The following is a 27855-nucleotide window of genomic DNA, read 5'->3' as shown; positions in this document are numbered from 1 at the left end:
GAAGAAGTATGAAAAAGGTGGGCAGGCTCCAAACGCTTCCCTCCCCCGCATGAGGAGCTGCCATGCACATGACAGGGCTTTGCTTTGCTTTGCATCGTCTTTAGGAGACGGCAAGTGTATTTGTGAAGGGGGCGGCTCTGTTTTGCTCTTTAAATGTCCACAATTGGGATCTGTCTGTCCCCGCTTCCCTCCAAGGTGGGGTGACTCTCCCCGCCCTCCTCGCTTCTCCCCATCCAAAAGGGACCGTCTGTTGCTTTCTGAAGCGGGACAAGGCAGAGGGGGCTGATGGAGGACCGGGATGGGGGGAGTGTTTAAGGAAGAGGACGATTTCCCCCCCCCGGGTTGCCGAGGGACAGGCAAGCGGCTGAGGGGGATGAGGGAGGGGATGGAGGTGGGACGAAGCGAGACGCAACCGGGATTCGGGGTGGGGGGCTGGATGGCGAGCACAAAGGAGGTGGTGGAGAGGGAAGGGGACAGCAAGGCGGGAGGGGAGCGGGCGGTGCCGGCGCTGAGGGGGGGAGAAGCGGGAAAAGGGCGCGGGGCTGAGGGGAGGCGGCCGCAGGCGGGGCGCTGAGGCCTGGGCGAGGGGAGGGGAGGGGTCAGCGGGTTACCCCGAGGACTGGGCCTCCCCCCATCGAAGGCTCCTCGGGGGAGTCCCCGCGTCCCGGCCGCCGGCTGCAGGATCCCCGCTCAGCCCCGTCTCCATGGGGGAGCCGCCGCCGCCGCCATCCGCCGCCCCTAGCAACGAGCACCGGGCCGGGCGCCCACCCCCCGCCCGCCCGGCTGGCAGCCAATCGGACGCCGCCATGCTGAGCCGGCGGGGAAACGCCCAATCACAGATGTCCTCTTGAAGGCCCGGGTCATGTGAGGGGGTAAGATGGCGGCGCCCACAAGAAGGGGCGTGAGGTGGGAGGAGCCATGTTGTAGGCGGTGGGGCCTCCTCGCCGGGAGCGGCTTGTTGAGGGCGGGGGAGCCGGTGACGACGGGGACGGCTCAAGGTCGCACAGGTGGGAGCCCGGCCCTGGCGGGAAGGACGTGAGGGTGAGTGCGGTGCGGGGGCGGCGGTCGGTAACGGTCGCTAACGGCGTTCGGTGAGGTTGAAAAGCTGAGAGAGGTGTTGAGCCGCAGCGTCACCCTGTGAGGGATTCTGCCCTTAGCCGGGCCCCGGGGACCTCCGGCTGCCTTGCGGGGGACGGGGAGGGTGGTGTCGTGGGTGCGGGCAGCTGCATGAGGTAATGTCTGTGGTTTATCTACAGAACAGGCCTCAAGGCTGGCGCTGGCCCCGCCGATCCCGGGTGAGGCCCTGCTGCTCGTCCCGCATCCTGCCCAGCTCGGAGCGAGCGCCGTCCCACAGACGGGCCGTGGGACACAGGCTCCATGTTGTGAAAGAGACTTAAGGTAAGTAGGGCTAGCACGGTAAGCCTGGGAAACTTTCCTCTGGGGAGAAACATGTTGGGAAAGCGTTTGAATCGCTAAACGACCAGGTTTAATGAGAGGCTGTTGTGATGGGTTGACCTTGACTGGCTGCCAGATGCCTGCCAGGCTGCCCTGTCTCCCTTCTGTCAACAGGACAAGGGGAGAAGATAGCATGAAAAGCTTGTGGGTCAAGATAAGGACAAGGAGAGATCACTCACCAGTTACCATTATGGACAAAACAGACTAGGCTTTGGGGAAATTATTTTAATTTATCACCAATTAAACAGAATGGGTTAATGAGAAATAAGAACAAATCTAAAACCACATTCTCCCTATCCCTCCCTTCTTCCCAGGCTCAACTTCACTCCCAGTTTCTCTACTCCTCCCCCCGGAGCAGCACAGGGGGACGGGGAATGGGGGTTGTGGTCAGTTCATCACATGTTGTCTCTGCCGCTTCTTCCCCCTCAGGGGGAGGACTCCTCACACTCTTCCCCTGCTCCAGCATGGGATCCCTCCCACAGGAGACAGTCCTCCACAAACTTCTCCAACATGAGTCCTTCTCCCAGGCTGGAGTTCTTCACAAACTGCTCCGTATTGGGTCCCTTCCATGGGGTGCAGTCCTTCAAGAACAGACTGCTCCAGCGTGGGTCCCCCATGGGGTCACAAGTCCTGCCAAAATCTGCTCCAGTGTGGGCTCCTCTCTCCATGGGCCCACGGGTCCTGCCAGGACCCTGCTCCAGTGCAGGCTCTCCATGGGGTCACAGCCTCCTTTGGGCATCCACCTGCTCCAGTGTGGCGTCCTCCATGGCCTGCAGGTGGATCTTTCCTCCACCATGGACCTCCACGGGCTGCAGAGGGGCAGCCTGCCTCACCATGGTCCTCACCACGGGCTGCAGGGGAATCTGCTCTGGCGCCTGGAGCACCTCCTCCCACCCATCTGCACCGACCTTGGTGTCTGCAGAGTTGTTGCTGTCACATATTCTCACTCCTCTCTCTCGGATGCTGTTGTGCAGTGTATCCCTCCCTTCCCTTCTTAACTGTGTTACCCCAGAGGCCCTACCACAGTTGCTGGTGGGCTCAGCTTTAGGCAACAGTGGGTCCATCTTGGAGTCAGCTGGCATTGGCTTTATCAGCTTATGGTGTCTTCTCACAGAAGCACGACTGCAGCCCCCCTGCTACCAAAACCTTGCCGCATAAACAACTGTATGCTTCCTGAGTTGATATAGGTCTCTGGCTAAGAGTACCAATAAAGAGCTTCCTTAGGTGTGGAATATAAAAGCAGAGTAGGTATCTTCACAGTCTCTTTAAATCTTTACAAAGTGTGGATTTATTTGGGTTTTTTTTCCTTACCAGTTTGACAGTTCAGTCAATTTAAACCTAGAGTATAGCCAAAATCTGTAGTCCCAATGGTGTCTTCCTTTGTGCTGCTCACGTTAGGGATCATTGTGTTAGAAGGTGATCCAGCTGGAAGAAACAAGTGCATATCCTGTTGTTCCTCTGAGCAGTTTTCATCTGTGCGTTTCCTGATCCAAGCTGCTGTACGGCCCTGGGGTTGGAGGTGCTGGGGCAGGAGTGTCTGGAGGGTGAGACTATCAGTTTTCAACAGAGCGAGGACTTAAGTTGGCTTAGAGCAATTGTCAAACTGCTGCTGCAACATCACTAAAGAAAGCAGTTCGGTAGGGTTTATGTAGTCATAAATACCATAGACTTCTGTAGCTGGATTGTGCCCTTTGCATCTGTAAACTCTGCCGTGAAAAACAGGAACTGCATTTGCGATCGCATAGTGCCAAAAGAGTCCAAAAGTTTATTTGATACTTACTGGGGCTGTGTAACTTTGATTACATTTGTTTGTTGGTTCCTTATGATGCAGGACTTCAAGATGACGGGAAGAGAGTTTCTTGAACTAGATTCTCTGCAGCACAGACTATATTTGGAAAGATTTAAGCAGATGGAAGTCATACACAAGATACTCAGTGAGCTTCCTAAAGCAGATCAGTAAGTGCTGGTAAAATAAATGAAGATAAGTGCATCAAATATTTCAAGTCTTTTGGATGCTTTTCTCTTCCCTTATTCTTGTATTGCAAATCTTCCTTGCAGTTACAAAAATATTTAATTGTGAAGATGCTTATTACTGTCTAGAAGAGAAAGCTTGTTTTGTGTTTTTTTTTAAACGCGGTTAGTTCGCTGTACTCTCTGGTCCTGCTCAGCTGGTTTCTGGCCTCTGCTCCCCAATGCTTAAGGTTCTGGGATGGCTGATCAGCCCTGACTGGCTCTGAGCATTCCTGCAGTCCTGTGCTAGAGCTAATACATTTTCTAGGAAACTGAAACGTTGGCGAGCATAAGGCAGATACCTGTGGTTCTGCAGGAGCCATCTTGTGTCCAGCAGGGCTGGCCTGGGGCCAGAACTGAGTGAGCACCAACCTGCTAGTTTCTGCGTTTCAGGAAGGCGAGACTTGAGGTATCCAGGTGGCGGTGGACGAGTCAGGCAGAGTCCTGCAGGCTCATCAGCAGGGTTCTGTGCAGCACAAAAAAACAGCTAAACGCCTTCTGGGCCTCAACAAGCAACACTTCTGTGCTTTGTGGTACTGCATTTCACCGCAGAACTTCACTGTACCTGAACTGGTTCTGTAAGGAGCTGTGTCATCTTGGATGATAAATTCTGTATAAATAAGAGCAATTGGAAGCTTCTTTTATTCTGGGTGTTTGGTTTTTTTTAATAGGACTTAATTGCTGGCTAAAAATGCCAGTAAAAAGACAGGGCCTCCCCACACAGGTGAGAAAGAACAACACCAAGGCTTTATCCCCGCCATTGCAGTCAGCGGTGAAGCTTTGTGTAGGATATGCTGTGTTCACGTTCAATTTAGAACGGTTTTCCTTCCCTGGAAAAGCTGGGGAGCAAAGGGGGAGGCAGATGCCTCAGGTAACATCTTGATAAAAACTGTGGTACCCAAGGACTGCTGGGCCTTGGAAAGAAACAGCTGCCGGGGTGGGCGCCTTTATTTGAAACGGTCCTGGCAGGACTTAAAGTTTGTATTTGCAGAAGGGAGGTCACCGATGGCTGGAAGGGAAGAGGAAGCATCTCTGACTGAGAGAGTTCTGGCTCACCAAAGTTCTTGTTTTTAACACTAGGGAGCTAGTATAAAACCAAAACAAATAAAGGATGACCAGAGGGCTGGAGCCCCTCTGCTGTGAGGACAGGCTGAGAGAGTTGGGGTTGTTCAGCCTGGAGAAGAGAAGGCTCCGGGGAGACCTTATAGCGGCCTCCCAGTCCCTAAAGGGGGCCTATAGGAGAGATGGGGAGGGACTCTGGATCAGGGGGTGTAATGAGAGGACGAGGTGTAACGGCCTCAAACTGAAGGAGGGTAGATTTAGATCGGATATCAGGAAGAATTTCTTTCCTGTGAGAGCAGTGAGCCCCTGGCCCAGGTTGCCCAGAGAAGCTGTGGCTGCCCCATCCCTGGAGGGGTTCAAGGCCAGGCTGGACGGGGCTTGGAGCAGCCTGGGCTGGTGGGAGGTGTCCCTGCCCAGGGCAGGGGGTTGGAACTAGATGATCTTTAAGGTCCCTTCCAACCCGAACCATTCTGTGAAAGAAACAAAAGGGAAAAAAAAACCAAACCAACAAACAAACCCCATTCCCCAAACCAACAAATCTCTCTCCTAAAAAAACCAAACAAAAACCCAAAACCCAACCCGTCCATCCTCCCTTTCTTTCCTTTCATGCAGTGTAGCAGTTCTGTACAGCACTGAGTAGATTCTACTGATCCTGGGTACATTAATGGGCTCTATTTTGGATTCTCAAAAATGTTGCTAATTTTTAATTTTGGTCCTCCACGAGTACATATGTGCACACAGGCATTTCACCGCCCGTGGCTGTAAATGTACCAACGGAATGAAATGGCTGCTTTGCAGGGTCTGTACTCCAGGGGCATTCTGTGAATGACATCCAGGATTGGGAGAATAGTGATTTGAAAAGCAAATAGGCCTCTCTTTTTAAAACCCAAAAAAAAGAAACGTGGCTCCTAAACAGGGGAAAGAGAGATCTGACCAGTCAAGTTCTTTGGCTTTATAGCATCAGAATTGAATTGTTAGTAGCTTGTTTTCATGTTTCAAAATCTGATATGTACCAAGAATGAAAGTATCTTCACATTTAAAATAAGGACTAGTTGGTGACATTGATGTCAGACGTTTTTAATGGTTTGGGTTTTGCTGAATTAGCACCTGCATCTCTGGAGCCTTTTTTTGTATGGTTTGTCAGTGTTTAATGTCACTCCAAGCATTAAAATGTTAAAGAGTTTTAAATGAGTGGATTTTAAGAAACCATGTATTTTAATTGCTAAATGGTTTGGAGATTGTCACATCTGATAATTTTGCAAATAAATATATGACATTTGGCCTAACAGAAATTTCATGACCGGTTAGGCATTTTATTTACTTCAGGGCTTTAGCAGTAAATCCAACTTATGACGCATTTTAAAAATACACTTTTAACATAATAATATTGGCACAGCCTCAGAATCAGAGTGCCTTCCAGTTAATTGCTTTGCCTGGCAATTAGTTGCCATTGCAGGAATTTTAGATTTGTGGAAACCCAAAGCGAAGAGTTGTCTCCACTCGTCAGCTGCCTGTGCCAGGTATAACACTAACGATAACGCGGAACTTCCTTCTGCCAGTCAAACGAAATAAATCACAAACTGCTCATCAGGCTTGTGAAGCTGGCGCGCGTTCCCGTCCCCTCTCTTGCGTTCCCGGCTGCGATGGAGCGTACTCCAGTGGAAGCTGTTTGTCAAGATATCAAACGTTGACCAGACTTTCTTCTGTTCTGCCTTTGCCGTGTTACAGATTGCAACAGGAGGAGCTGCTCTAAACCCCGTGTTAAAAAGAAACGGTGCAGTCCCTCTGTTACCAAGGGAAAAATAGCAGCTCCAGTTCTGTAAACCAGTGTGTCACCTTTAACTAGCGTAACCCCCTAGCAAGGCAGGACCTTAAATTCACGTGTTCCACGCACATGAGGGAGGCTTACAGCCCTTCAGCCTACAGCATCGCCACAAACGACCTGCCAGCAGCGGCTGAGATGTTACTGCAAGATCTCAGTTGCCACAGTTGTGCCACCTGATCTGTTCTGTAACCTCTTATGTTGAAACTAAATCCATGCTTTGGGGTAAGCAGTCTAGAAACAACGTCGATTACAGGAGCTACCTGTGATTATGGATTATTTTTTTTTTTTAATTTCAGAAAACATTCTCCTTAAACATGCTGATTAGGAGAGCAAACTTCATGCTGTTTCCATGAGCTATAACAACAAATTTAGTAGAGAAGCCTTCTCAGCCTTTCTGTTACTTCATTCTTGAGACGTGTGTAACCACAGGCATACAGCGAAGGATGCTGGGCTGGTTGCTTTTGAAAGTACTTACTCTCCATTTTGCACAAGCGAGAGATTTGCCTCTCTTACCTCTTATTGTAGGATACTCGTAATGGTAGCACTGAGTAAACCAAACTTTTTTGCAGTTCTCAGTTGCTGAAGCGACTTTCCTTCTTTCACAGGAACCTTTGTAATCATGGAGCGTACTTCCTCGCAGCAAATTCAAGCTTATGTGGCTTAGCAGCAAATAACTTCTTCAGGAACATCCTACACGTCAGAAAGGCTTCCTTGGTGTCTGCTTTGCCGATGGCTGTTATTCCGTTTCTGTCAACGGCAGTGGTTTATGAAGTTTTTGTGCGTCAGCCTTTATTCTCAGGTAAAAAAAAAACCCCTCATTATTCTCTGTTTTCAAAAGTGCTTTTCTTTCTGTACACAGTGTCACACCGGAGGAGCTCTTCCTCTCTGCACAACAGTGGTCCTGAACTATCGTGGTCTTGAAAAACCTCAGCTTGGAGAACAGGGTTTGAAAAACAGATCGCTTAATGCGTTGGTCAGCAGTGAGTTCTTGAAGTTGAGTGGGAAAGGAGATACATATGTGTATTTATATATATTTATAAAAAAAAAAATGTTACACATCACTGGTTTTTAGCATTTTTCACCCAAAATTGTGCAAAAGTGACTGCAATGAAGCAGTTCAGTTTCCCCTGTCTGTGCGGTTTCATTTGAAGGTCAACTTCTGAGCCATAAATTCTTCAAGGGTTGGAACGAGAGTGATTTGTTGTTATTATTTTTTAACAAAAGTAAGAGTCCTTCTTTCAAAACTTCTTGCATACCTGCACAGTTTCTGCCGAGCGCCTGTTCCCGTGCTGCTGGTTGTGTTGGAGCGATGTGAATAGGGACAGTGAAACGTTCCGTTTGTCGTGCAGGGGAGCTGAACTGTGAGGTCTGTGCCGTGGTCAGAGGAGGATTGATAGGAGCTGTTGTGGGTGCTTTCTATCCCATTTTCCTGGCTCTCCCCGTGAACGCAAGCCTCGCGGCCAGGTAGGTCTTACTAACCTGCAACGAGTGAAATGTATTTGTTGGTCAGATCTTCAGTTTTAAATTCTGTGTATGTTTTAGTCCGTGCACGCCTATCTTCTCGTAGGCTTTTAGTACATGGAAGGGGATTTATGTTAAGGTTGTCTAATTACAAGGCAAAGCTCCCAAGAGCTATACGAAGCCTGCAAAGTGAAACAAGATCTGCAAATTGATAACTGTAGAGCACTTGTCTTGAGCTGGAACCTTACCAGCTACCCATGAGCTGTCTGCGTATGTGACGTTGTGGCTGCTCAGACGTCAGGATGGTTTATGGCATGTATCCAGAGCTCAGTACCACCAGGTGAATTTAACTTAGGAGAGAATGAATAGCTACCTAACTGTTTTTAATGACTTTCCTGTTAAATATTGATGGATTGAATGGAAAACAAAAAAACCAAAAAACCAAAAAACCCAGTAAGTTTGTACCACTGTTTATGTTGTTCAGGTATTCCTCATCGCCATTGCCAGGGAAAGAAAACCTGATACGCTTCTGGCTCACAACTGCTCAGCCTGTCTTTAGAAAGATGAGTTTGGGTATACTTGTACAGCTTCTAACTGGATTATATCTTGCCACTAAACATCACGGAATATACCTCAAAGTACTGCAGCGGATGAACACCAGGGGGGATCCTGAAGAGTTACAAGACTGAAGTTAACCAACTTTTTGATCACCTTGGCTAAGTGACCAGAATAAACAACGGAAGAAGTTGTTGCTGTCTTTTTTTAATAGAAAAACAAAGTCAAGGCTCTGCGCTGGCGTTCTTTTCAGTTCTGAACTTAAATGCAAGTTTTTCAAGCTTAGGGAATACACCTAAATAACAGCTTTATGAGGACAGGTGGTTTTGTTGGAAATAGGGAAGGGGGAACCCATTTATATTGCCTGCTTAGTGGTTGGCTCTAAGGTGATGCTACATCTTTTAGAAGCTGTGTAAATGAGTTTTATTGAAAAAGGGTTTTTTCACCAAAGCAAACCAAAGCGATTTTTTTTTTTTTTTAAGGGGGGGGGGGGCAGGGCAAGGTTTTTGTAGAAATTCCTCAAAATCTGAGTATTTTTCTCCCTGAACTTTCCTCCGTTCTGCTAGCACAGAACTTCTGTCACAAGATTAGCCCCTTCTGGCTGTTCCAAGGGTCACGCTATACTCTGTAGAGCGATCAGGAGCGGTGCTCACGGCAGGCTTCCCAGCAGTTCTATATCAAGCGACCAAAAAATAAAAAAGTCTAGTCAGAACCAGCTTTGTCCTTGTAACCAGTTTGCCTTGAAATTAGTCTTTTCCTGAAGCGAGGGACTGTGGTGAGAGACCTCAACTGGCCGGTGCTGTTACTGTGCTATCTCAGCTGCCTCTAGTTTTAAGATTAGTGGTCCAGAATAACTCATTTATGAGTCAGGTTTGTCTTCACATCGTCGACCCGAGCAATATAAATTGCTAATTTTCCTATTGCATGGAATACCTTTAGTTTCTACAGACACAATCATCTCAATCTGACGTATGGTCTCAACTGTAAAACCTGTGTGATTACTGGTCAGCAATCACATACGCGTCAATAAAACTCCACTATCTCCAGAGATGCACGTGGAAATGCTTATTAATGAGAATTAAGAATTCAGCATTCAGACCTTTAATTGAATTGGTTTAAAATCTATGCTCTAGTACTGCTGAAAAATGTGTTAAGAGTTTCAGCATGCTTTTTTTTTTTTTTTTCCCAACAAATTTGTTTTTACAGCAGGAAAATCATGCGCTCTCTTTCTTTGTAACCAGGAGCAGCGGCCTGATTTGTAGAGGGAAGGCCAAGTAACTTTAAGAATAAAAACAACTTGCTCAGTGATTATTGCAAGTATTTAACAAGATATAGTTAAGATATTGTGAGCAGATCCTAGTGTTTAAAGTGTGAGATTCAAAACCATCTTCCATTCCACGTCCTGTTTTCATTTTGGTATCAATTCAGGTGATAACTTTTCTCAGAGTAATTAAGATGTATGCTCTGGTATTTAATGATCCGGCTTAAAAAAAACCCACCACATTTTTTTAGATACTAATTTCTTAGGGTGAAAGGTGGAGATAGTATGTAACAAGAAAAAAAAAAAGTCGCATTCCTCAATGTTTGGTTTTTTTATAAGTTTTAAAGAGCAATATTTGTTTCCAGCATAACTGATGAACACACAAAGTGCAAAGACTTACTTTAAGTGTTTGGCATTGGGCGTGTCACAGGCCAGCCGTACGCTCCTTGGGCTGGAAAAGTGGTGGTTTTATAAAAAAGGAAACTTTTCAGTTGTATGCTGGGTACTTCTTAAACAACTGGGGGAGGAAAAAGAGTTCTTAAAAGGAAGTTAAAGACTGAAACTGCTTCAGAATTCAGCAGGATGCTGTCAGTGAGTCCTAGCGTGCACACGTTGGAGGAGTGTCCCTGCGGAAATCTGGACACCCTCCTTCCCTTCTCCACGGCGTACGCGGGGTACAGCGTACCTCCTACACCTCTCTACAAGTCAAAGGATGAACTTCTACCAGTTCTTGGCCTCCCCACAACTGTAACCAGCTCCTGGCAAGCGCTGCCTTCCTGGTTGAAAATCCGAGTTAGCACAGGGTTTAGTTGTACCCTTCCTTCTGCTGTCTGAGCAGAAACAGGCCGGTGGCAGCCTGTGTATCCCAGCACTAGCCTTTATTGCGTTCCTAGAATGCATGTGTCTGATGTATAGCCTACAGTGAGGGACCAAGGCTGAACTACTGCCAAAACAATGCTGAGAGTCTGGCTATAGGTAAGAATCAACAGAAAAACTGAAAACACTGATTTTTTTTTTCTGTATGTACCATTTTTTGATGGTGAATCTCAACATCAAAATTTAATTCCGTGCCCTCATCTCCCCGGCACCCACCTTAGTCCAGCTCCTGGCATCTGCCTCCTAGTGAGGAAATTGTTTCTCCAAGTCCGCACATCCCATTTAAACTGGGTGAAAAACTGTAGAATCGGCTACTGTCAACGTAGTTTTACACGGGGCGTTCTTCAAACAGAGCCCGTTTGAACAGCCAGCCCCATACCTAGCATGTCCCTCAGGCATCGACAGCCTAACGACTAGCAAATACAACCCTACAAACAGAGTATCGTTGATTCTAGTAGAAAAACCTCTTGAACTACAAGCTCTAGAGAACACGAGTTTTTTAAAAATCAGTAGATTTACACAAGGCCTTTGTTTTTCACACGGAAAACCGATTACCGTTTTGACAAGTGCCATGAGAAATGTGATAATCTGGAAGTACCAAGAGATGCCAAATTCTGGAATGTGGTTCCCCACATTTACTTTATTATCATCTCTCCAGGCAGCCAGAGATTGCAGAAATACTGGGTTTGTTTTAGCTCTCAGATGCTGCCAAGCTCTTCAGAGGAAAGAGGGAGAAGCAAATTTAGAATGCCACCAAGAGTCACACCACCGGCATCAAAATGTAAAGGACTGACACAGAACTGAGCATGAAATTGTTTATTTAAATGCAAAATAGCCTTCAAGCGGCTGTGAGGTAGAGAAATACTAGAAAATGAAGGCAGCATCGCCATGCGGTTTAACGCTGATGGCGCTTGGTTCTGTGGTACATACAGTTTAAGAAACACAAATTCCAGGCCTGAACAGGGTATTTTCTACAACCGGAGGCCAAAAAGGCAGAGCACACCCGTATCCTTTTAAATTTTTAAGCAGTGTTTTTTTGTGAAACGTTCCTTTTTATCAAGCTGCAGACTATTTTCACTAGAACGCCTGGATGCTAGAAAGCCAACACACGATATTTTAAACTGCTCTCTACAGATAAAAGCGTTTAAGATTAACAGAAATCGGAACAGTGCATGGCTCACTCTGGAGCTTTAAAAATGTTCTGTCCTTTCAGCACCCTCAAGCCTTTTGTTACGCTCACTCCAGGTTTGGAAATAACAATTTGATGAAAGATTATAGTTTAACAGCATATTATTAACCACTCATCAAACTTCAGAACCTGAAAATGGGACAGAAAGGAGGAAGATGCCAATAAACCACAGAAGCGTTTATGTAAGTACTCTACTCCTCCATCGTTTATTCATCAAACGCATCCACATTAATAAAATATTAAGAAAGAAAAACAACTGTAAAATACAAGGAGTGGCAACTCTCAGAAGTACAACCCTGTCTTTGGTTCAAGGAATAACGCCTTTGTTTTGTCCTCACCACAAACTTCACTTGAAAGACAGATGAGTAGGAACCTTTCTCCTGCGTACCCTGATCCATCTCATCTTGTTTTCCAACAGATGACCCACGCAGATAGCAGCAACTGCATTTTCCCGTTTTCCCATTTTGTGTAATGAGTCACTCGATTAAAGCAAGAAGAAAAAGATGAAAAAACATTTGAGCCCGTAAACTGAAAGATCAACAAGTCTGATTTTATTATGGTATTGTATTCTTATCTGGATGGCACATAATTACAAAGAAACATTTACAATATATTTTCAAGTATTAAGTTATGTCATTTCAAGGCTTCCACTTCAAAAAAGCTACATTAATAATACACCATACAGATAGTACAGTCGGTTAGAATTTCCAATAACTTCCTCCCCTCTATTTGGTTTAAATATGATTCAGTAGGCACTAGAAATGCCTGCAGCCACTTACTTTCTTGGGACTTGACCTTGTTCTTGTACCGGTATACATCATTTTGCACGTCAGAAAATCAGCTACTCTCAGACACAGCTCACAGGTAGTTTCATGACTAGAGCGATGTGCAGGTTCACAACAGAGACCAGAACTACATCCCTGACCTCTACCGTTCCGCGGTGATGCAAAAAGAAAGAATGCATATTTAACTTAACTTAAAAAAACCACTTCTAGGCTGAAGTAACTGTAAAAATGCCATTATAACATCCCATACTTGCTACATTAGCGTTTCTCTTTTTATCAAGGGTGTGAAACTTCAAAATGAAGCACGTTGGTGAAGTCTGTGCTAGGCAGATTGAGCCTAGGTTGAATCTAACCCAATTATTTCCATTTTGCGTATCAGGCAGTACGGGCCTTGAGGGTTAACTCTGATTCCTGCATAACCCACCAGTTACAGCAGGGTCACACCGTTCAAGACCGAAACTCTGAACAGTCCCACTGATGGCACCACAGAGGTGTAAGGTAACATCCCACTAAGTCTCTTCTGCGCTGGCAGTATACCCTGAACAGATGGAATTCTGCATACAGCGGAGTAAAACCTGTTTGATAGGATATTGTCTCTTAAAAAAAAAAAAAAAACAAACCACAACATCTTGGATGACGGTAAATGATCCCAGCATTCAACCTTTTGTTTGTTTTGTTTGGGTTTTTTTAACCAAAGACAGCAAAAGCCCTGTTACCTCTTTATTCTCATTTCTTATACTACCTTTTAACATAAAGCAGGAAATGTGGCCAGCAGCTGGTCCCGTCTCTTCTGCCCCAACACAGCTGAATCCACTTTAGCATAAAGAAAAACAAGGATGCTAAATACACATATACTTTATCACACAGTGAGGTTTCACAAAGAATCATCAAACTCCTTTTATACTGATGAACACCGGATAGGGTCTAGCACCAATAAAGCAAATTGCTGGGAGAAAACGCTTTCACCTTCTACTTTAGCCTTAAACACAAAATTTAAGGCTATAAGCAACAAGACTTCAGAAACACTAAACAGAATCTTTTTTTTTTTTAAAGTTGATAAATGAAACTGTTTTAGGAAAATCTATTCTTTGTGAAACCTCACTTTACATATTATCATTTTCACAATCCTTCTTCCCCCACCTGACATACACGTAAGCAACCTAAACATTATAATACAACTGAAAAAACCCACTCGTCTTTTGTGATAGGGAGAAACACTGACTAGTACAAGAAAACACATGCTACTGTTTGTCAAACTATTTTTTGTCCTATCTCAGTTAATCATGGAGCACTTTTCATATCATTAGCCTCAAGATACATATTTGCTCATCTCCAAACTGTGCTTAATTATATAAAGTTAGAGATTTCTGGATACTGTAAGAGGCTAAATTAAGAACTCTACAGTAAAATTAAGCACATGCATATACATGCAATATCTTTTAAAATTTAAAGCTACTTTGAAGTAACACAGGAATTTCAGTGTGCATGGGCACAGAGATTACTTATGGGAAGCTAAAGTAACGAGTTACTTCGATGCACTGCATTCTTCAAACCACAATTCTCGTTAGAGATCCATGCAAAAAAGTGACTCCTCTGCATTAGGATTCCACTGTACAGATATAACCAGTGTTCAGGTTCTGTTTAATCGGGCAAAACTCCGCATCACGATTAGAGCAAGTTAGAGAAGGGCTTTTTAAAGGTACCGTGCATCCCTAACACTAGACAGTATTTTAAAACAACAGGTCATCAATTCTTTTTTTTTTTTTCATTCAAAAAGCAATTTACTTACACTTTTGTGTGTCCCCTGTGATAAAAGGCTGTAAATGTCACATCCCCCTTATTAGCATATTTTCCCTTTTCAGATTATCAGATACTTAGTTTAATAGAAAATTCCTATTTCAAATGGCATCAGCATTTATTTTTTAATTGAAAACGTAGCTCATGTATTGGCTACTATGTGCATATATTACTTTAAAAAAGGAAAAGAGGAAAACAGCTAATTAGAATGATGTGATTCTAATTTTTCCTATTCGTTATCATCCAGAGCTAGAAACGTTTTGGCAGAGTAGGCCAAGGACCAGAGAAATCATTTCCTGAACCAGTCGTTACAAGACTGGCATAAGCAAAGCAAGCTGTCTGATACCGCATTATGGGAATATATTGATCCTTACCAGGTTGCGAGGTGGAAAACGACTGTTCTTTAACCCCTACACAACGGAGCCTGGCAGGGCAAGCACCTAAAAGAGAAACTGTCAGAGAGGTTTTAATAGTAATGTATAACTGAGATGCAGTACAATTTTATACGCATGCTTTCTTTTGCCGATCACTACGATTTTCTTAAGTCTGTCCAGGGACGATGTCTTAAGGAAGTTTTTGGTTTGGTTTTCTAAGCAAGCATTTTCGGCTCCTCAGGATAAGCAGGCTAGACATTATCTGACTCAAGACCAGGTAGTCAGCGTTATCTTTACTGGCAACTGCGAGGCGGAACCGAGCACACCTTCACGCGTCAGGTCGGCACGATCTTTTCACCCAAAGTGCTGCGAATGGGCTCTGGCGGCACCTCTGCGTGTATACGCGCGTGTCAGTCTGCACGATAACTATCGCACTGCTGCACACAGCTTTGCACGACTCTTAGGCCAAACCGGCTCAGACCACTACCGTCCACACGCCACATTTACACGGCCTTTAACCAAGGCCACCACCTGGCTCCCAACGTGCCGTTCAAGAGAGAGAGATTATTTTTCTTGTTACCCCGGCCACTTAGGTGCCAGGTTCCCCTCCTCTGCATCTCCCCCAACACCACCCCATCACCACCGTATTTATTCTTTTCCTCCGCACCATCGCCTGCTTCCTCCGCCACGACGCGAGGCCCCTTAGGGGCCAGAACCCCACGAGTACTTGCAGCAGGTACTTGACCCTACATTTTGAAGGAGGCCGCTGCTCGCCGAGCACAGATGGAGCAGAACTCCACCGACACCTGATCGCGGTCCACGTGGAGGCAGATCCCGCCGGGGGCCGCCCACTCCTCCTCCGTCTCCCTCACCACCGCCGCCTCCTCCAGGCTGGCAGGCCGGGAGCTGGGCAGGGCGTAGTCGTGGTCGCTGCTCTCGCCGGCGGGATGGAGATGGTGGTGGCGATGCCGGCGGGGGCTGCCCGTGTCCCTGAAGAGGCTGCTGCTGAGCTGCAGCCCGCCGCCGCGGATCCCGGCTAAGCGGCTGAGGAGCTGCCCCAGAGCGCTCTGGTTAGCCAGCACGGCCCGCAGGTAGCTGCTCTCCCGCTCCAGCTCTCGCAGGCGGCGGCTCAGGCCGCGGTTGCGGTCCCGCAGCTGCCGGTTCTCGGCAGCCAGGCCCTGCAGGCGGCTCTCCAGCCCCAGCACGTACTGCTTCTTCTTCAGCCGGTTCAGCCGCGCCGCCGCCGCCGCCTTCAGCCGGCTCCCAGCCCCGCCGCTCCGCCGCCCGGCCGCCGCCGGCCTCTGGCCCTGGCCCTGGCCCGGCGGGGGCAGCGGCTCCGGTTCCCCACAGAAGCAGCCGCTCAGCTCGGCGTCCACGTCCCAGTCCGGCCGGGCCGCCTCCAGCAGATCTCCCAGCTCCAGCCCCGGGAACCAGTCCTCTTGCTCCCACACCTCCAGCGGACCGCCGGGCGCCTCCGCTTCCTTCTCCTGCCGCCGCGGCTCCAAGGCGCCCGCCTCCCGCCGCGGCGGCTGCTGCTGTTTGGGCCGCGCCGGCCCCGGATCCCCTTCCCCGCCGCCATCCCGCCCTCTCGGGGCCTGCCCCGCGCCGGCGAGCGGCCAGACGGCGCCCGAGGGGCTCGCTCCGCCGGAGGAGGCGGCCAGCAGCTGGGTGAGGCTGTGGCGCATGGCGGCGGCGGCCGAGGGGCCCGGCGGGGCGGGCGGGCGCCTGAGGCGAGCGGCAGGAGGCTGCGGCCCGGCGCGGCCGCCGCGGGGGCTGTCGGGAAGCGGCGCGCGGAGGGGAGGGGGCGCCGCGCAACTGCGCCCGCGCGCGGGAAAGCGGCGGCGCTGAGGGGGGTTGGGGGGATTTGTGTGTGAGAGGTGTTTGGGGGGTGTTTGTGGGGGGTGTTTGAGGGAGGTGTGCGTGTGAGGAGGGATCTGTGTGTGTGAGGGTTGTTTAGGGGGTGGGCGTGTGTGGAATAATTACTAAATTGGCCAAGAATACAAAAATACAGCATTATTCACACATGAAGGAAAGTCATAAAATCCAGAGGCTTCTGAGGTAGAACACAGCCGCAGGTGGCACACGAAGAATGCAACATCTGTGATTCCCTGTACAAGGCTGTTTGCGAAACTACACGAGGGATGGAACGGAACGCGCTTGTTCCGTGGCCTTCCCTTGTGACGAATAGCAGATATGGGGACGAGATGGTACTACGGAACTGATAAGCGGCCTACACGCTACCCGAGCCAACATTTCGTCAAATGTTGATGAAATCCCGTCCTTTGTGCGAACTTTGCTCACCACAATGTACCAAAACATACCTCCATCCCGGAGGCTATCCGCCCCCGAGGTGTGAACACTCCTCCTTGAATACATTAATCATAATAAAAGTACGTATGACTGAAGTCACTCAAACTCCACTTTGAAGATAAAAAAATAATATAAAAATAGCCCAAGAGAGAGGGGATGTCAGGGAAGACACCATCGCGAAGAATTCCACCGCTGATTTCCGGGATCAGTCGACGGGCTGAGCCTCTCTTCCCCCCCATAGGGACGCCTTTGGGTAAGACTTTGATGACACCGAGCGCTTTCTCGGGGACTTAGAAATTTCTCTAGAGAATCTCTACCCTACGTTTATAGCCAGGCTGTATCGTTTATAATTTTGTCGCGCGTTTGTATACTTAACAATATCTTTATTTGCACGTGCTTTGCAGACAGTGTATTTATCACCGGCAATCCTAAAGAACCTGTATATCTGTTGGTTAAATAAACTGCACTGTTTAAGTAGCTAGCCGTTTCGCTTTCTCACTGAACGCGACCAAAGACTCGAGAGTGGCCGTGCTAGTTCAGGAGCACGACTAGACTGAAGGCGCAGTCCACTATTAGCGTATCCAAATCGTAATAGTTTAATACATATTAAACACCATTGGACTGACAGTGCTGGATTGGGCATCACTCAGAATTTAAACCCAGCCGCACCTGGCCCCCCACCTGGGCGAGGGGTGTTAGAACGCAAGGGGGGTTATCTTCTGCCAAAACCGCTTGGCCCCTTTTCACGCAAGAGTGGGGGGCGTGAGTAGGGGATGAGGGGGGATGTGTTTGAGGGGCGTGAGGGGGGTTGGGGGGTGTGGAGGGTGCGTGTGGGGGTCTCTCACTCACAGACACGGCTGAGGGGAGGGAAGGGGGTTGTCCCCAGGGCCTGTGGTGTTTTGGGAGCTTTCCTGCCAGACCATGGCAGTGGCTGGGCTGGAGGCACGCAAAGCTGTTCTGTCACACAGTGAGTGCGTGGCTCCTGCCCAGATTTAGACTATGGAGTGCCAGTTTTTAAGCACTCTTGCAGTCACCGGAGGGAAACGGGCACTCCTTGCTGCATATTGACTGATTAAAACAGAGCAGCCGACTCAAGTCCTACAGTGTTCCTTCCTCTCAGACCCTTGGCATAGTTTGTAGCCTGGGTCAGTTGGTGTTTACACTGCAGATGCCTGCATTTAGTTTAATTAAATGTGCACGCAGGGTGGGCACATCAGGGGGAAAAGATGGCTGGAAAGTGGGAGGACGTGGTCCATAAAAGTGGCGTGGAATGACACTTGTAGGAGCCAGCATCGAATGAAAGGCTGTGGTTAATCGTACAGCAGGTAGTGGAGCAGTGCTTCTCACCTGGCTTTATTCAAGGAGAGTCCAGAGAAGTCCAGAGGTCAAGTCTGTTGAGAGCCACTACTTACTTCGAAGTCCTTGAAATGAACTGGTCACAAGCTGGAGGATCTTCTGCCCATTTCTGGACACGTGGCTCAACAGATACCAGGTTTGATGCAGTGCCACTGCTTTGTAGATGCTCAGGACCAAGAGCTACCCAAACCGGTACCTGAATGTTGAGTTACCCCAAGGTACATGTACACACACGAGGTTCGCATACACACACTCACCGGGAAAGAACCTGGAGAGCTCTGGAGGCAGCTGCCTACAGCCCAGGTGGGGGATGCCGTTTGGCCCATCATTGTAGAGAGGTTGGTGCTGGTCTCTTCTCACAGGTACTTAGTGATAGAACAAGAGGGAATGGCTTCAAGCTGCAGCAGGGTAGGTTTAGGCTGCACATGAGGAAAAAATTCTTCAGTGGTCAAACACTGGAACAGGCTGCCCAGGGAGGTGGTGGAGTCACCATCCCGGGATGTGATAAGACTCGTTTAGATGTGGTGTTGGGGGATATGGTGCAGGGGAGAACTTTGTAGAGTGGAGTTGATGGTTGGACTCGATGATCCCAAGGGTCTTTTCCAACCTAAATGATTCTATGATTCTCTGGTGGATTTGTGTTGGAGAACTAAAGAGCAGGAGCTGAAACTCGGCATCCAAACACCTCCTCCTTGGCTGGGCGAGAGGCAAGAGAGAGCGCTGACAGGAAAGGGGGAGATTTTTTTGTCAAAACCTGCCAGACGTACACCCTTGCGTTTTGTGCAGCACTGCTATTTTCTCCACAGAAAATAAACAGCTAAAAACCAGAGAACGCTTAAACGGGCAGAACCTCTAGAACCACAACCTGTTTCAAAGACTATTAAAATAAATGGACAGGTCTTTGGGTGACTTTGAGCTGAACAGGGATATAAATAATGCTGTGACATTACATAAGACTAAAACAACGGTAAAGTGCACAAGGCCACTAGAAAGCTATCCACAATAATTTGCTTGAGCGTCAGGTGTTGTAATGGTAGGACTGTTCTGACCTGTTAAGCTGCTGATCATGACTGTTTACGACAGACGTTGCGAGGTGGGATTTCTTTCTTGGAGCCACGGTGTTACCTCTTCCATGCCCAACCTCTGCTGAACTTCAAGGGAGAATCAAAAGCAAACGGCTAAGGGTTGGAGCTTTGGTCCATCTTGGAAAATAATGTGCTTTTAACTGTAAAAAATGAAGATCCGTGATATGGCACAGACTAGGACCGAATAAATCAAATTCATATTTTACATTTTCCACCCTAATCACCCAACAATGTGCCCTTGTTGCCAAAAAGGCCAGTGGAATCCTGGGCTGCATAGGGAAGAGTGTGGCCAGCAGGTCAAGGGAGGTCATTCTCCCCCTCTACTCTGCACTGGTGAGGACACTCCTGGAATACTGCATCCAGTTCTGGGCTCCCCAGTTCAAGAGGGACAGGGAACTGCTGGAGCGGGTCCAGCGTAGGGCAACCAAGATGATTGAGGGACTGGAGCATCTCCCTCATGAGGAAAGGCTGAGAGAGCTGGGACTCTTTAGCCTGGAGAAGAGAAGGCTGAGGGGAGACCTTATTATGGCATGCGAGTATCTAAAGGGTGGGTTGAAGGAGGATGGTGCCAGACTCTTTTCATTGGTTCCCAGTGACAGGACGAGGGGCAATGGGCACAGGTTGGAACACAGGAATTTCCCTTCAAATACATGGAAAAACGTCTCTGCAGTGAGGGTGACAGAGCCCTGGAACAGGCTGCCCAGGGAGGGTGTGGAGTCCCCTTCTCTGGAGATTTTCAAGACCCGCCTGGCTGCAGCCCTGAGTGACGTGCTCTGGGCAATCCTGCTTTAGCGGGGGAGCTGGACTAGACGATCTCTAGAGCTCCCTTCCAACACTGAGGTTTCTGTGATTCTGTGATTCTGTAATCTTTCAGCCACAGGTTTGACTAGTTCAACAGTCCCCATTCAGATTTCACAATGCAGAGAGCTCTTACTTATGTAGAAGTGTAACAAAAAGACAAGGCCAGAGAACAGTCCTTTGAGGAGGATTTAAGGTGGCGAGTACATTACAGGGAAGTCAGAAGATGGTCTCACGGAAAGGAACAGAACGCAGTGGTGTGTTACGGTAAAGGCACGTGCCAAGATGAGAACGGAGGAGAAAGCTGCAGTTACATACTCAAATGACGCAGTTTGACATTCAGCGCTTTTTCTTTAGTAACTCCGTACTGTGCTTTCTGTACGCATCGAACTGCAGCTAGAGTTTGTCGTATGCCTGCTGGCTGCTTTTGAGCTGTCGTTGGAGCTCTTGGACCTTCAGATCATTCTCCACCGCTGCTGCCTCTTTCGCGAGATGCTTTCCTGCTCTCTGCCTGGTCTCTTGGCCATCTCCAGCTTCTTCCCCAGCTGCTCCATTTCCCGTTGCACACCTTGCAGAGCTTTGCCCTGCTTCATGGCCAGGTCCAGTAGTCGCTCTTTCTCCTCGTTCACTCTCTCCAGCTTGGCCTGCAGCTCGCTGTCCTCAGCCCGCCGCCGACTCACTGCGTGCCTTCACTGTGCGACAGTGTGTTGGTGCTTCTCCTGCAGGTGTTGCAGCTGGTTTTTTAGTGATTTGACTTCCCAGGCGTAGGCACTCGCTTGCTGGCTCTGAGCTTCCAGCAGCTCCTTTTCTCGCTCCTGTGCTCTGCAGCTCGTGGAAGCACATTTCTCCTGTAGGGACTCTAACTGCTGCGAGAGCTTTCTGGCCCGGGCACGGAGCTGGAGCACTTCAGCTTCCTTGTCCCACACAGTCTGGCTGAAGAGCACTTTGTTCTCCTGCTGCAGGCGCTTATTCTCCTCCAACAGCTGCATATGCCATTTCCTGAGTTCCTTCTTGGACTGGATCCGTTTTTCATGGTCGTTGGCCAGATCCATGAAGCGTTCCTCCAACTGCTGAATCAGTTGGGTCTGGGTTTTCTCTTTCAGAGCATCTTCTGTTCTCAGTTTCTCCAGGTCCACGTTGAGCTGCTCCAGGTCTCGGCAGTGTTTGCGCACACAGTCTGGTTTTTTCTTCAGTCTACAGATAAGCTGGTGCTGCCGTTCTAGGCGTGAATGCAGCGGAGCCTTCTCACTCTTCTCCTCTCCGGGGCTCTCGCAGAGTTCCTTCAGGCCTTCTGTCAGATCTTCCATGTCTTCGTCGGTCTCTGGATCGCTCGTGGAGTTGGCCATCGCTGCCCGTCTCTCATCCGGAGCCATGGAGCCCCTGTCTCACATGAAGATGAGACAGAATTTTATACTGATAAAGTTATAAGTGATAAAGTTATAGTGATATACAGTATATTTATGCAAGCCTATTAATTTGCTGATTACTAGCATTGCTAATTATTCCTTCTCAAAGCGCTGTGGTTGGAGCTACAAGAAGTATTATTATATTTAGGTAAAAAGCCTGTAAGTGATAAAGCTGTAAATAATGACTTAAGCGATCCTTTTCCTCTGCCTTTATTTTCTCCTACAGATCTGGTCTTATAAATGCAAGTAAAACGGGACGGGTTTTAATGTGCTTTTAACTGTAAAAAATGAAAATCTGTGATATGGCACAGACTAGCACCGAATAAAGCAAATTCATATTTTACATTTTCCACCCTTCCCATGCTAATATATGCACCAATTTACAGTGGCAATTCTATATTCAGTTCAGAGTGGAAAACCACGTAAAGCACGTTAGAGCCTCTTCAGCTACTTATTGGGTTGTTTACTCCAACAGGTTATAGAGATCGGGGAAAAAAAACAAACAAACAAAAAAAACCACCCCCATCAGTTTTCATTTTCCCGTTAAAAGCAAGACTTCCCTTAGGAAATCAATATGTTCTCTGTACTTACGGGTCCGAACGCTGTCGCTTAACGTCTGCCACTGCCAAGTCTTTACACTGGCAAATAAAGATGTGGAGCTCGTTCAGCTGTTCTACGTAATCAATAGCAAACTGAATGTTGCCCTTCACGTCCACGTTGCCAAAGTCTGCACTATAGATGCTCATTAGGCTGCCGCTCACCTGCGTCATACAAGAGGAGAAAAAATTGACAGGCATCGGCATTTCACCGGATACTTCGAGATTAGGGTAGGAGTTAGGCTCGGAATTCAGAGAGTAAAGAAATCAACTGCGTCCCTTTAGCTGCAATAACGTAACGGACACTATTATACAAGCTTCTCAGCAAGCAGGTTAACAAAAGGAAGCAAAGGTGTTAGGTCAAGTTTCCTACAAAGAATTTGGCTGTGTTTGTTGCACTGAGGTAGAAGAAATAAAGTGACAGGATGCTGTAGAGCTGGAGATTGCCTGCGATCAGATCCTTGAAGTATTACTTGCATATCTCTTCAGCTGATCTTCCTTGCAGAAAGCAGAGACTAAGAGTTTAGGACAACAGGCCTTTTGAAAATATCAAGAAAAAGATTAGCGATGAAGTCTAAGTGAAAACCTGGATTTAAATCCCCTCGTAGTGCAACACGAGTAATTAATATTTCTTAAGTTAGCTCATGCACTTAAAAAAAAAAAAAGAGTTGAAAGGGAATTTTTACGATGGAAAGCCTACACTGAAAATTTTTTAAAGCAGTAATGCAACCAGATTTTTTGTGTGGTTTTAAATCTCAAATAGCCATGAAAAAGTACAAAGTTAACTTGATTAGGACAATTAAACAACTTCTCTACTTCACTCCCTCACGCAGAAACTTACACAAGCGGCAATAACGCTCGGGTCTTTTCCCAGTCCCTTTCTGTTATGTAGCAAATACCGGCAATTCTGTAGCCCCTGTCTTTAAGGCGGCTGGAAGGTACGAGGCACAGCAGAACAGCACTGGATGCAGCGAACGGCTCTTGCAAAAAGCCCTTCTTGCAAGAGCACAAGCAGGGCCCTGCGTTTGCATCAGGGAACTGCAGCTTTGCTGTACGTGGCCGTTCTCAGGTTATGCGCTGACATCCCCGTCGTGTCTCCGTGCTGTCTCTGTCCTAAAGAATCGATGCTTCACTTCCCGTGCGTGCTTTGGCATCTCCCTACGCCAGCTCTTACAGAAAGCATCATCTCCCTGTCGTATCCCACCTGCGAAAAAGTTACAGGGCTCCCTCTTCCTTTTCATTCAAAACCCACGCAAGTACGCTTTTTAATTGGCTGGAGCTAAAAATTAATTTAATTGTGCTGAAGATAAAAAAAGATCTTTTAGCTTAAGGATAGAGCGCGCCTTTGGGAATAACAGCAAGCACTTGCTGTGCTTCAATCTCCTAGGTAGAACACGCTCTGTATGTTTAGCCGTACAATAAAAATAAACCTCTAATTACTAGACTAAAGCTTCTGCAAGGTTAATCAGCCACAGGTTGGTTGGGATCATCTCCTGATCGTTACACCACAAGCTCAACTCCATGCCATGGTCCAACAGCAGACTGACTTGGCAGACCCTGGAAAGCACTACTTGGCAAATGCGTAACACCACAGTAATCGCAAAGTTTAGTTACAATATTTAAGAGACGGAACTTGCCTCTTCCTGTAGGAATGATGGTACTGACTTGCTCAGTCCTTTGAGTTTTTCAGGATTGGAAAACGGCCTACCGGGCTGTGAAGGCACTGCAGAAACTGAAGAGCAGCAATGCAAAAGGTTTCAAAAATAAGTCTGTACATCAACATTCCATTCAGGACAACGGTTAGAAACAAACTTCAGATGAAATACATGCACATGCACAACCGCTTTACAACTTGGATGCAAGATTCCCCCACCCACAGGACTCGGAGAAGCTACCCTTAGGAAGGATAATCTACTCCGCCATCTCCTGTAACACTGGCCAAAGGACTTTGTCTGGCAGGAGCAGAAGTGTTTACGTTGCCTGACATGATGCATAAGCCTGGGTGCTGCAAGCACGTTCTCATCAAATGTGATGAAGAAAACACTTTCACTTTACCTTCTCGATTTTATTCCTAGAACAAGGATAAGTGGACTCATGCACTAACCATACCGTCGCTGACACGAGTCTCATCATAAGGTTCCCGGTACGGAGTTAGTGTACAAGCCAAATTCGGTTCTTTTATTTACCCAGTCTAAATCATTGCGGTAGGAACATGCCTGTAAATCAAGCAATTTGTAGACCCGAACAAGGCAGTTTCAAGTATTCCTAGTTAATTATAAGATGCAGATCTCATTAATGATGCACTTCATTGCAGCTCATCTCTTCAACTTTTATATACTTCCACTGAAGTTCACTTCTATGCTCTTTCACCGTACCCAGTTTAATCGCACAAGCCAGCCCTGCAAAAATCCGGTTTGCAGTAAGGCCACGATTCTCCGCATTTTCCATGCTCTAACCCCACCTCTATCTAATAATGCACTAAAGCTCTGTATCTTCGGACTGGATACACATTGTGAAGTGCCCCGATACCGAATATTGTACGAAGAGAATGATTTGGCAACAAAGAGCCAGCCAGAGGGGCACGTATCTATTGCATGAAATGAAAGGCTGCACACACGACGGGATTGTTTGCAAGGCACTGAGTTAAGCTTTTGCAACGCTTTTGCTGCCGAAGCTCAAATAATGCTCAAGGTATCAGTCATTGCCAGTACGCAGTTAGATGCAGTTTCGCCACTGAGCAAGTATCTAGTTCAGATGTATAACTTGTTAGTTGTTAAATAAAAAAGGATTCTTAGCACATTAGTTTAAATATCAGTGGAGAAGTCTCTCCGTTGTCTGCTGGAAGAATCCTATTACTCACTTCCTGCTGCATTTTCTTTCCTCTCTTGATTCTGATCAGGTTTCGGACCTGCTCGGTATTGACAACAGTCATTCAGTAGCACAGACAGCTTTGCAATGTTACCAACAGCATCAGCGTATTTTATACGTGGGGAGTTTTTGACTTCCCTAGACCCCATGTATTTCACATGTTTTCCATTGCTGTCCTTTGAGGAGCTGGATCATAACGAAGGTAACGTCGAATCACAGAATGGTCTGGGTTGGAAGGGACCTTAAAGATCATCTGGTTCCACCCCCTGCCCTGGGCAGGGACACCTCCCACCAGCCCAGGCTGCTCCAAGCCCCGTCCAGCCTGGCCTTGAACCCCTCCGGGGATGGGGCAGCCACAGCTTCTCTGGGCAACCTGTTCCAGTGTGATTCTAATTTTTCCTATTCGTTATCATCCAGAGCTAGAAACGTTTTGGCAGAGTAGGCCAAGGACCAGAGAAATCATTTCCTGAACCAGTCGTTACAAGACTGGCATAAGCAAAGCAAGCTGTCTGATACCGCATTATGGGAATATATTGATCCTTACCAGGTTGCGAGGTGGAAAACGACTGTTCTTTAACCCCTACACAACGGAGCCTGGCAGGGCAAGCACCTAAAAGAGAAACTGTCAGAGAGGTTTTAATAGTAATGTATAACTGAGATGCAGTACAATTTTATACGCATGCTTTCTTTTGCCGATCACTACGATTTTCTTAAGTCTGTCCAGGGACGATGTCTTAAGGAAGTTTTTGGTTTGGTTTTCTAAGCAAGCATTTTCGGCTCCTCAGGATAAGCAGGCTAGACATTATCTGACTCAAGACCAGGTAGTCAGCGTTATCTTTACTGGCAACTGCGAGGCGGAACCGAGCACACCTTCACGCGTCAGGTCGGCACGATCTTTTCACCCAAAGTGCTGCGAATGGGCTCTGGCGGCACCTCTGCGTGTATACGCGCGTGTCAGTTTGCACGATAACTATCGCACTGCTGCACACAGCTTTGCACGACTCTTAGGCCAAACCGGCTCAGACCACTACCGTCCACACGCCACATTTACACGGCCTTTAACCAAGGCCACCACCTGGCTCCCAACGTGCCGTTCAAGAGAGAGAGATTATTTTTCTTGTTACCCCGGCCACTTGGGTGCCAGGTTCCCCTCCTCTGCATCTCCCCCAACACCACCCCATCACCACCGTATTTATTCTTTTCCTCCGCACCATCGCCTGCTTCCTCCGCCACGACGCGAGGCCCCTTAGGGGCCAGAACCCCACGAGTACTTGCAGCAGGTACTTGACCCTACATTTTGAAGGAGGCCGCTGCTCGCCGAGCACAGATGGAGCAGAACTCCACCGACACCTGATCCCGGTCCACGTGGAGGCAGATCCCGCCGGGGGCCGCCCACTCCTCCTCCGTCTCCCTCACCACCGCCGCCTCCTCCAGGCTGGCAGGCCGGGAGCTGGGCAGGGCGTAGTCGTGGTCGCTGCTCTCGCCGGCGGGATGGAGATGGTGGTGGCGATGCCGGCGGGGGCTGCCCGTGTCCCTGAAGAGGCTGCTGCTGAGCTGCAGCCCGCCGCCGCGGATCCCGGCTAAGCGGCTGAGGAGCTGCCCCAGAGCGCTCTGGTTAGCCAGCACGGCCCGCAGGTAGCTGCTCTCCCGCTCCAGCTCTCGCAGGCGGCGGCTCAGGCCGCGGTTGCGGTCCCGCAGCTGCCGGTTCTCGGCAGCCAGGCCCTGCAGGCGGCTCTCCAGCCCCAGCACGTACTGCTTCTTCTTCAGCCGGTTCAGCCGCGCCGCCGCCGCCGCCTTCAGCCGGCTCCCAGCCCCGCCGCTCCGCCGCCCGGCCGCCGCCGGCCTCTGGCCCTGGCCCTGGCCCGGCGGGGGCAGCGGCTCCGGTTCCCCACAGAAGCAGCCGCTCAGCTCGGCGTCCACGTCCCAGTCCGGCCGGGCCGCCTCCAGCAGATCTCCCAGCTCCAGCCCCGGGAACCAGTCCTCTTGCTCCCACACCTCCAGCGGACCGCCGGGCGCCTCCGCTTCCTTCTCCTGCCGCCGCGGCTCCAAGGCGCCCGCCTCCCGCCGCGGCGGCTGCTGCTGTTTGGGCCGCGCCGGCCCCGGATCCCCTTCCCCGCCGCCATCCCGCCCTCTCGGGGCCTGCCCCGCGCCGGCGAGCGGCCAGACGGCGCCCGAGGGGCTCGCTCCGCCGGAGCCTTTTCCGACCTAAATGATTCTGTGCTTCTCTGGTGGATTTGTGTTGGAGAACTAAAGAGCAGGAGCTGAAACTCGGCATTCAAACACCTCCTCCTTGGCTGGGCGAGAGGCAAGAGAGAGCGCTGACAGGAAAGGGGAAGATTTTTTTGTCAAAACCTGCCAGACGTACACCCTTGCGTTTTGTGCAGCACTGCTCTTTTCTCCACAGAAAATAAATAGCTAAAAACCAGAGAACGCTTAAACGGGCAGAACCTCTAGAACCACAACCTGTTTCAAAGACTATTAAAATAAATGGACAGGTCTTTGGGTGACTTTGAGCTGAACAGGGATATAAATAATGCTGTGACATTACATAAGACTAAAACAACGGTAAAGTGCACAAGGCCACTAGAAAGCTATCCACAATAATTTGCTTGAGCGTCAGGTGTTGTAATGGTAGGACTGTTCTGACCTGGTAAGCTGCTGATCATGACTGTTTACGACAGACGTTGCGAGGTGGGATTTCTTTCTTGGAGCCACGGTGTTACCTCTTCCATGCCCAACCTCTGCTGAACTTCAAGGGAGAATCAAAAGCAAACGGCTAAGGGTTG

The 27855-nt window shown here is 48.4% G+C and overlaps 4 protein-coding genes across 29 annotated transcripts in view; 1 reads left to right on the top strand and 3 right to left on the bottom strand.

Moving 5' to 3' along the window:
• Positions 1-788, bottom strand: part of DLG2 (discs large MAGUK scaffold protein 2) — a 1061709-nt gene extending 1060921 nt beyond the window's left edge. For 8 of the 17 annotated variants that reach the window (XM_074572419.1, XM_074572417.1, XM_074572420.1 and 5 more), the window contains exon 1: positions 612-786. The gene's annotated coding sequence lies outside the window, so the exon portion shown is untranslated. Of the gene's footprint in view, positions 1-611 lie in introns of all 17 variants that reach the window. The other 9 variants (XM_074572415.1, XM_074572416.1, XM_074572428.1 and 6 more) reach the window with 3 other exon arrangements.
• Positions 43-8560, top strand: LOC141737560 (transmembrane protein 126A-like). Of its 5 annotated transcripts, none has more exons than XM_074572476.1 (6): positions 43-356; positions 1257-1398; positions 3287-3411; positions 6958-7151; positions 7702-7816; positions 8298-8560. In XM_074572476.1, exons 3-6 carry the CDS (start codon positions 3296-3298, stop codon positions 8500-8502), a joined length of 630 nt encoding a protein of 209 aa, XP_074428577.1. In that variant the 5' UTR covers positions 43-356; positions 1257-1398; positions 3287-3295; the 3' UTR covers positions 8503-8560. The 5 variants fall into 5 exon arrangements, with proteins under 5 accessions (XP_074428577.1, XP_074428574.1, XP_074428573.1 ...); XM_074572474.1 differs by lacking the exon at positions 43-356 and adding an exon at positions 881-1041; XM_074572475.1 differs by lacking the exon at positions 43-356 and adding an exon at positions 883-1007.
• Positions 8561-12223: 3663 nt separating this feature from the next.
• Positions 12224-16415, bottom strand: CREBZF (CREB/ATF bZIP transcription factor). Of its 6 annotated transcripts, none has more exons than XR_012585213.1 (4): positions 15401-16415; positions 14651-14728; positions 13222-13292; positions 12224-13075 (listed from the first exon to the last, which is right to left on the bottom strand). XR_012585213.1 is itself a non-coding variant. In XM_074572471.1 (3 exons), exons 1-2 carry the CDS (start codon positions 16333-16335, stop codon positions 14680-14682), a joined length of 984 nt encoding a protein of 327 aa, XP_074428572.1. In that variant the 5' UTR covers positions 16336-16415; the 3' UTR covers positions 12224-13292; positions 14651-14679. The 6 variants fall into 6 exon arrangements, 2 of the variants coding, with proteins under 2 accessions (XP_074428572.1, XP_074428571.1); XR_012585211.1 differs by having other exon boundaries at positions 12224-13054; XR_012585215.1 differs by having other exon boundaries at positions 14651-16415.
• Positions 16416-16669: 254 nt separating this feature from the next.
• On the bottom strand, positions 16670-27814 carry LOC141737557 (coiled-coil domain-containing protein 89-like). The gene is given in 8 exon segments (XM_074572468.1): positions 16670-20556; positions 20559-20714; positions 20717-21579; positions 22197-22366; positions 23839-23933; positions 25062-25109; positions 25614-25691; positions 27717-27814. Coding segments are annotated over 8 exon segments (1476 nt in total). The 5' UTR covers positions 27736-27814; the 3' UTR covers positions 16670-20509.
• Positions 27815-27855: the final 41 nt, after the last annotated feature.

This window comes from Larus michahellis, chromosome 1 (assembly GCF_964199755.1).
Source record: "Larus michahellis chromosome 1, bLarMic1.1, whole genome shotgun sequence".
NCBI classification, from domain to species: domain Eukaryota; kingdom Metazoa; phylum Chordata; class Aves; order Charadriiformes; family Laridae; genus Larus; species Larus michahellis.
This window is presented reverse-complemented; position numbering and strand designations above follow the sequence as displayed.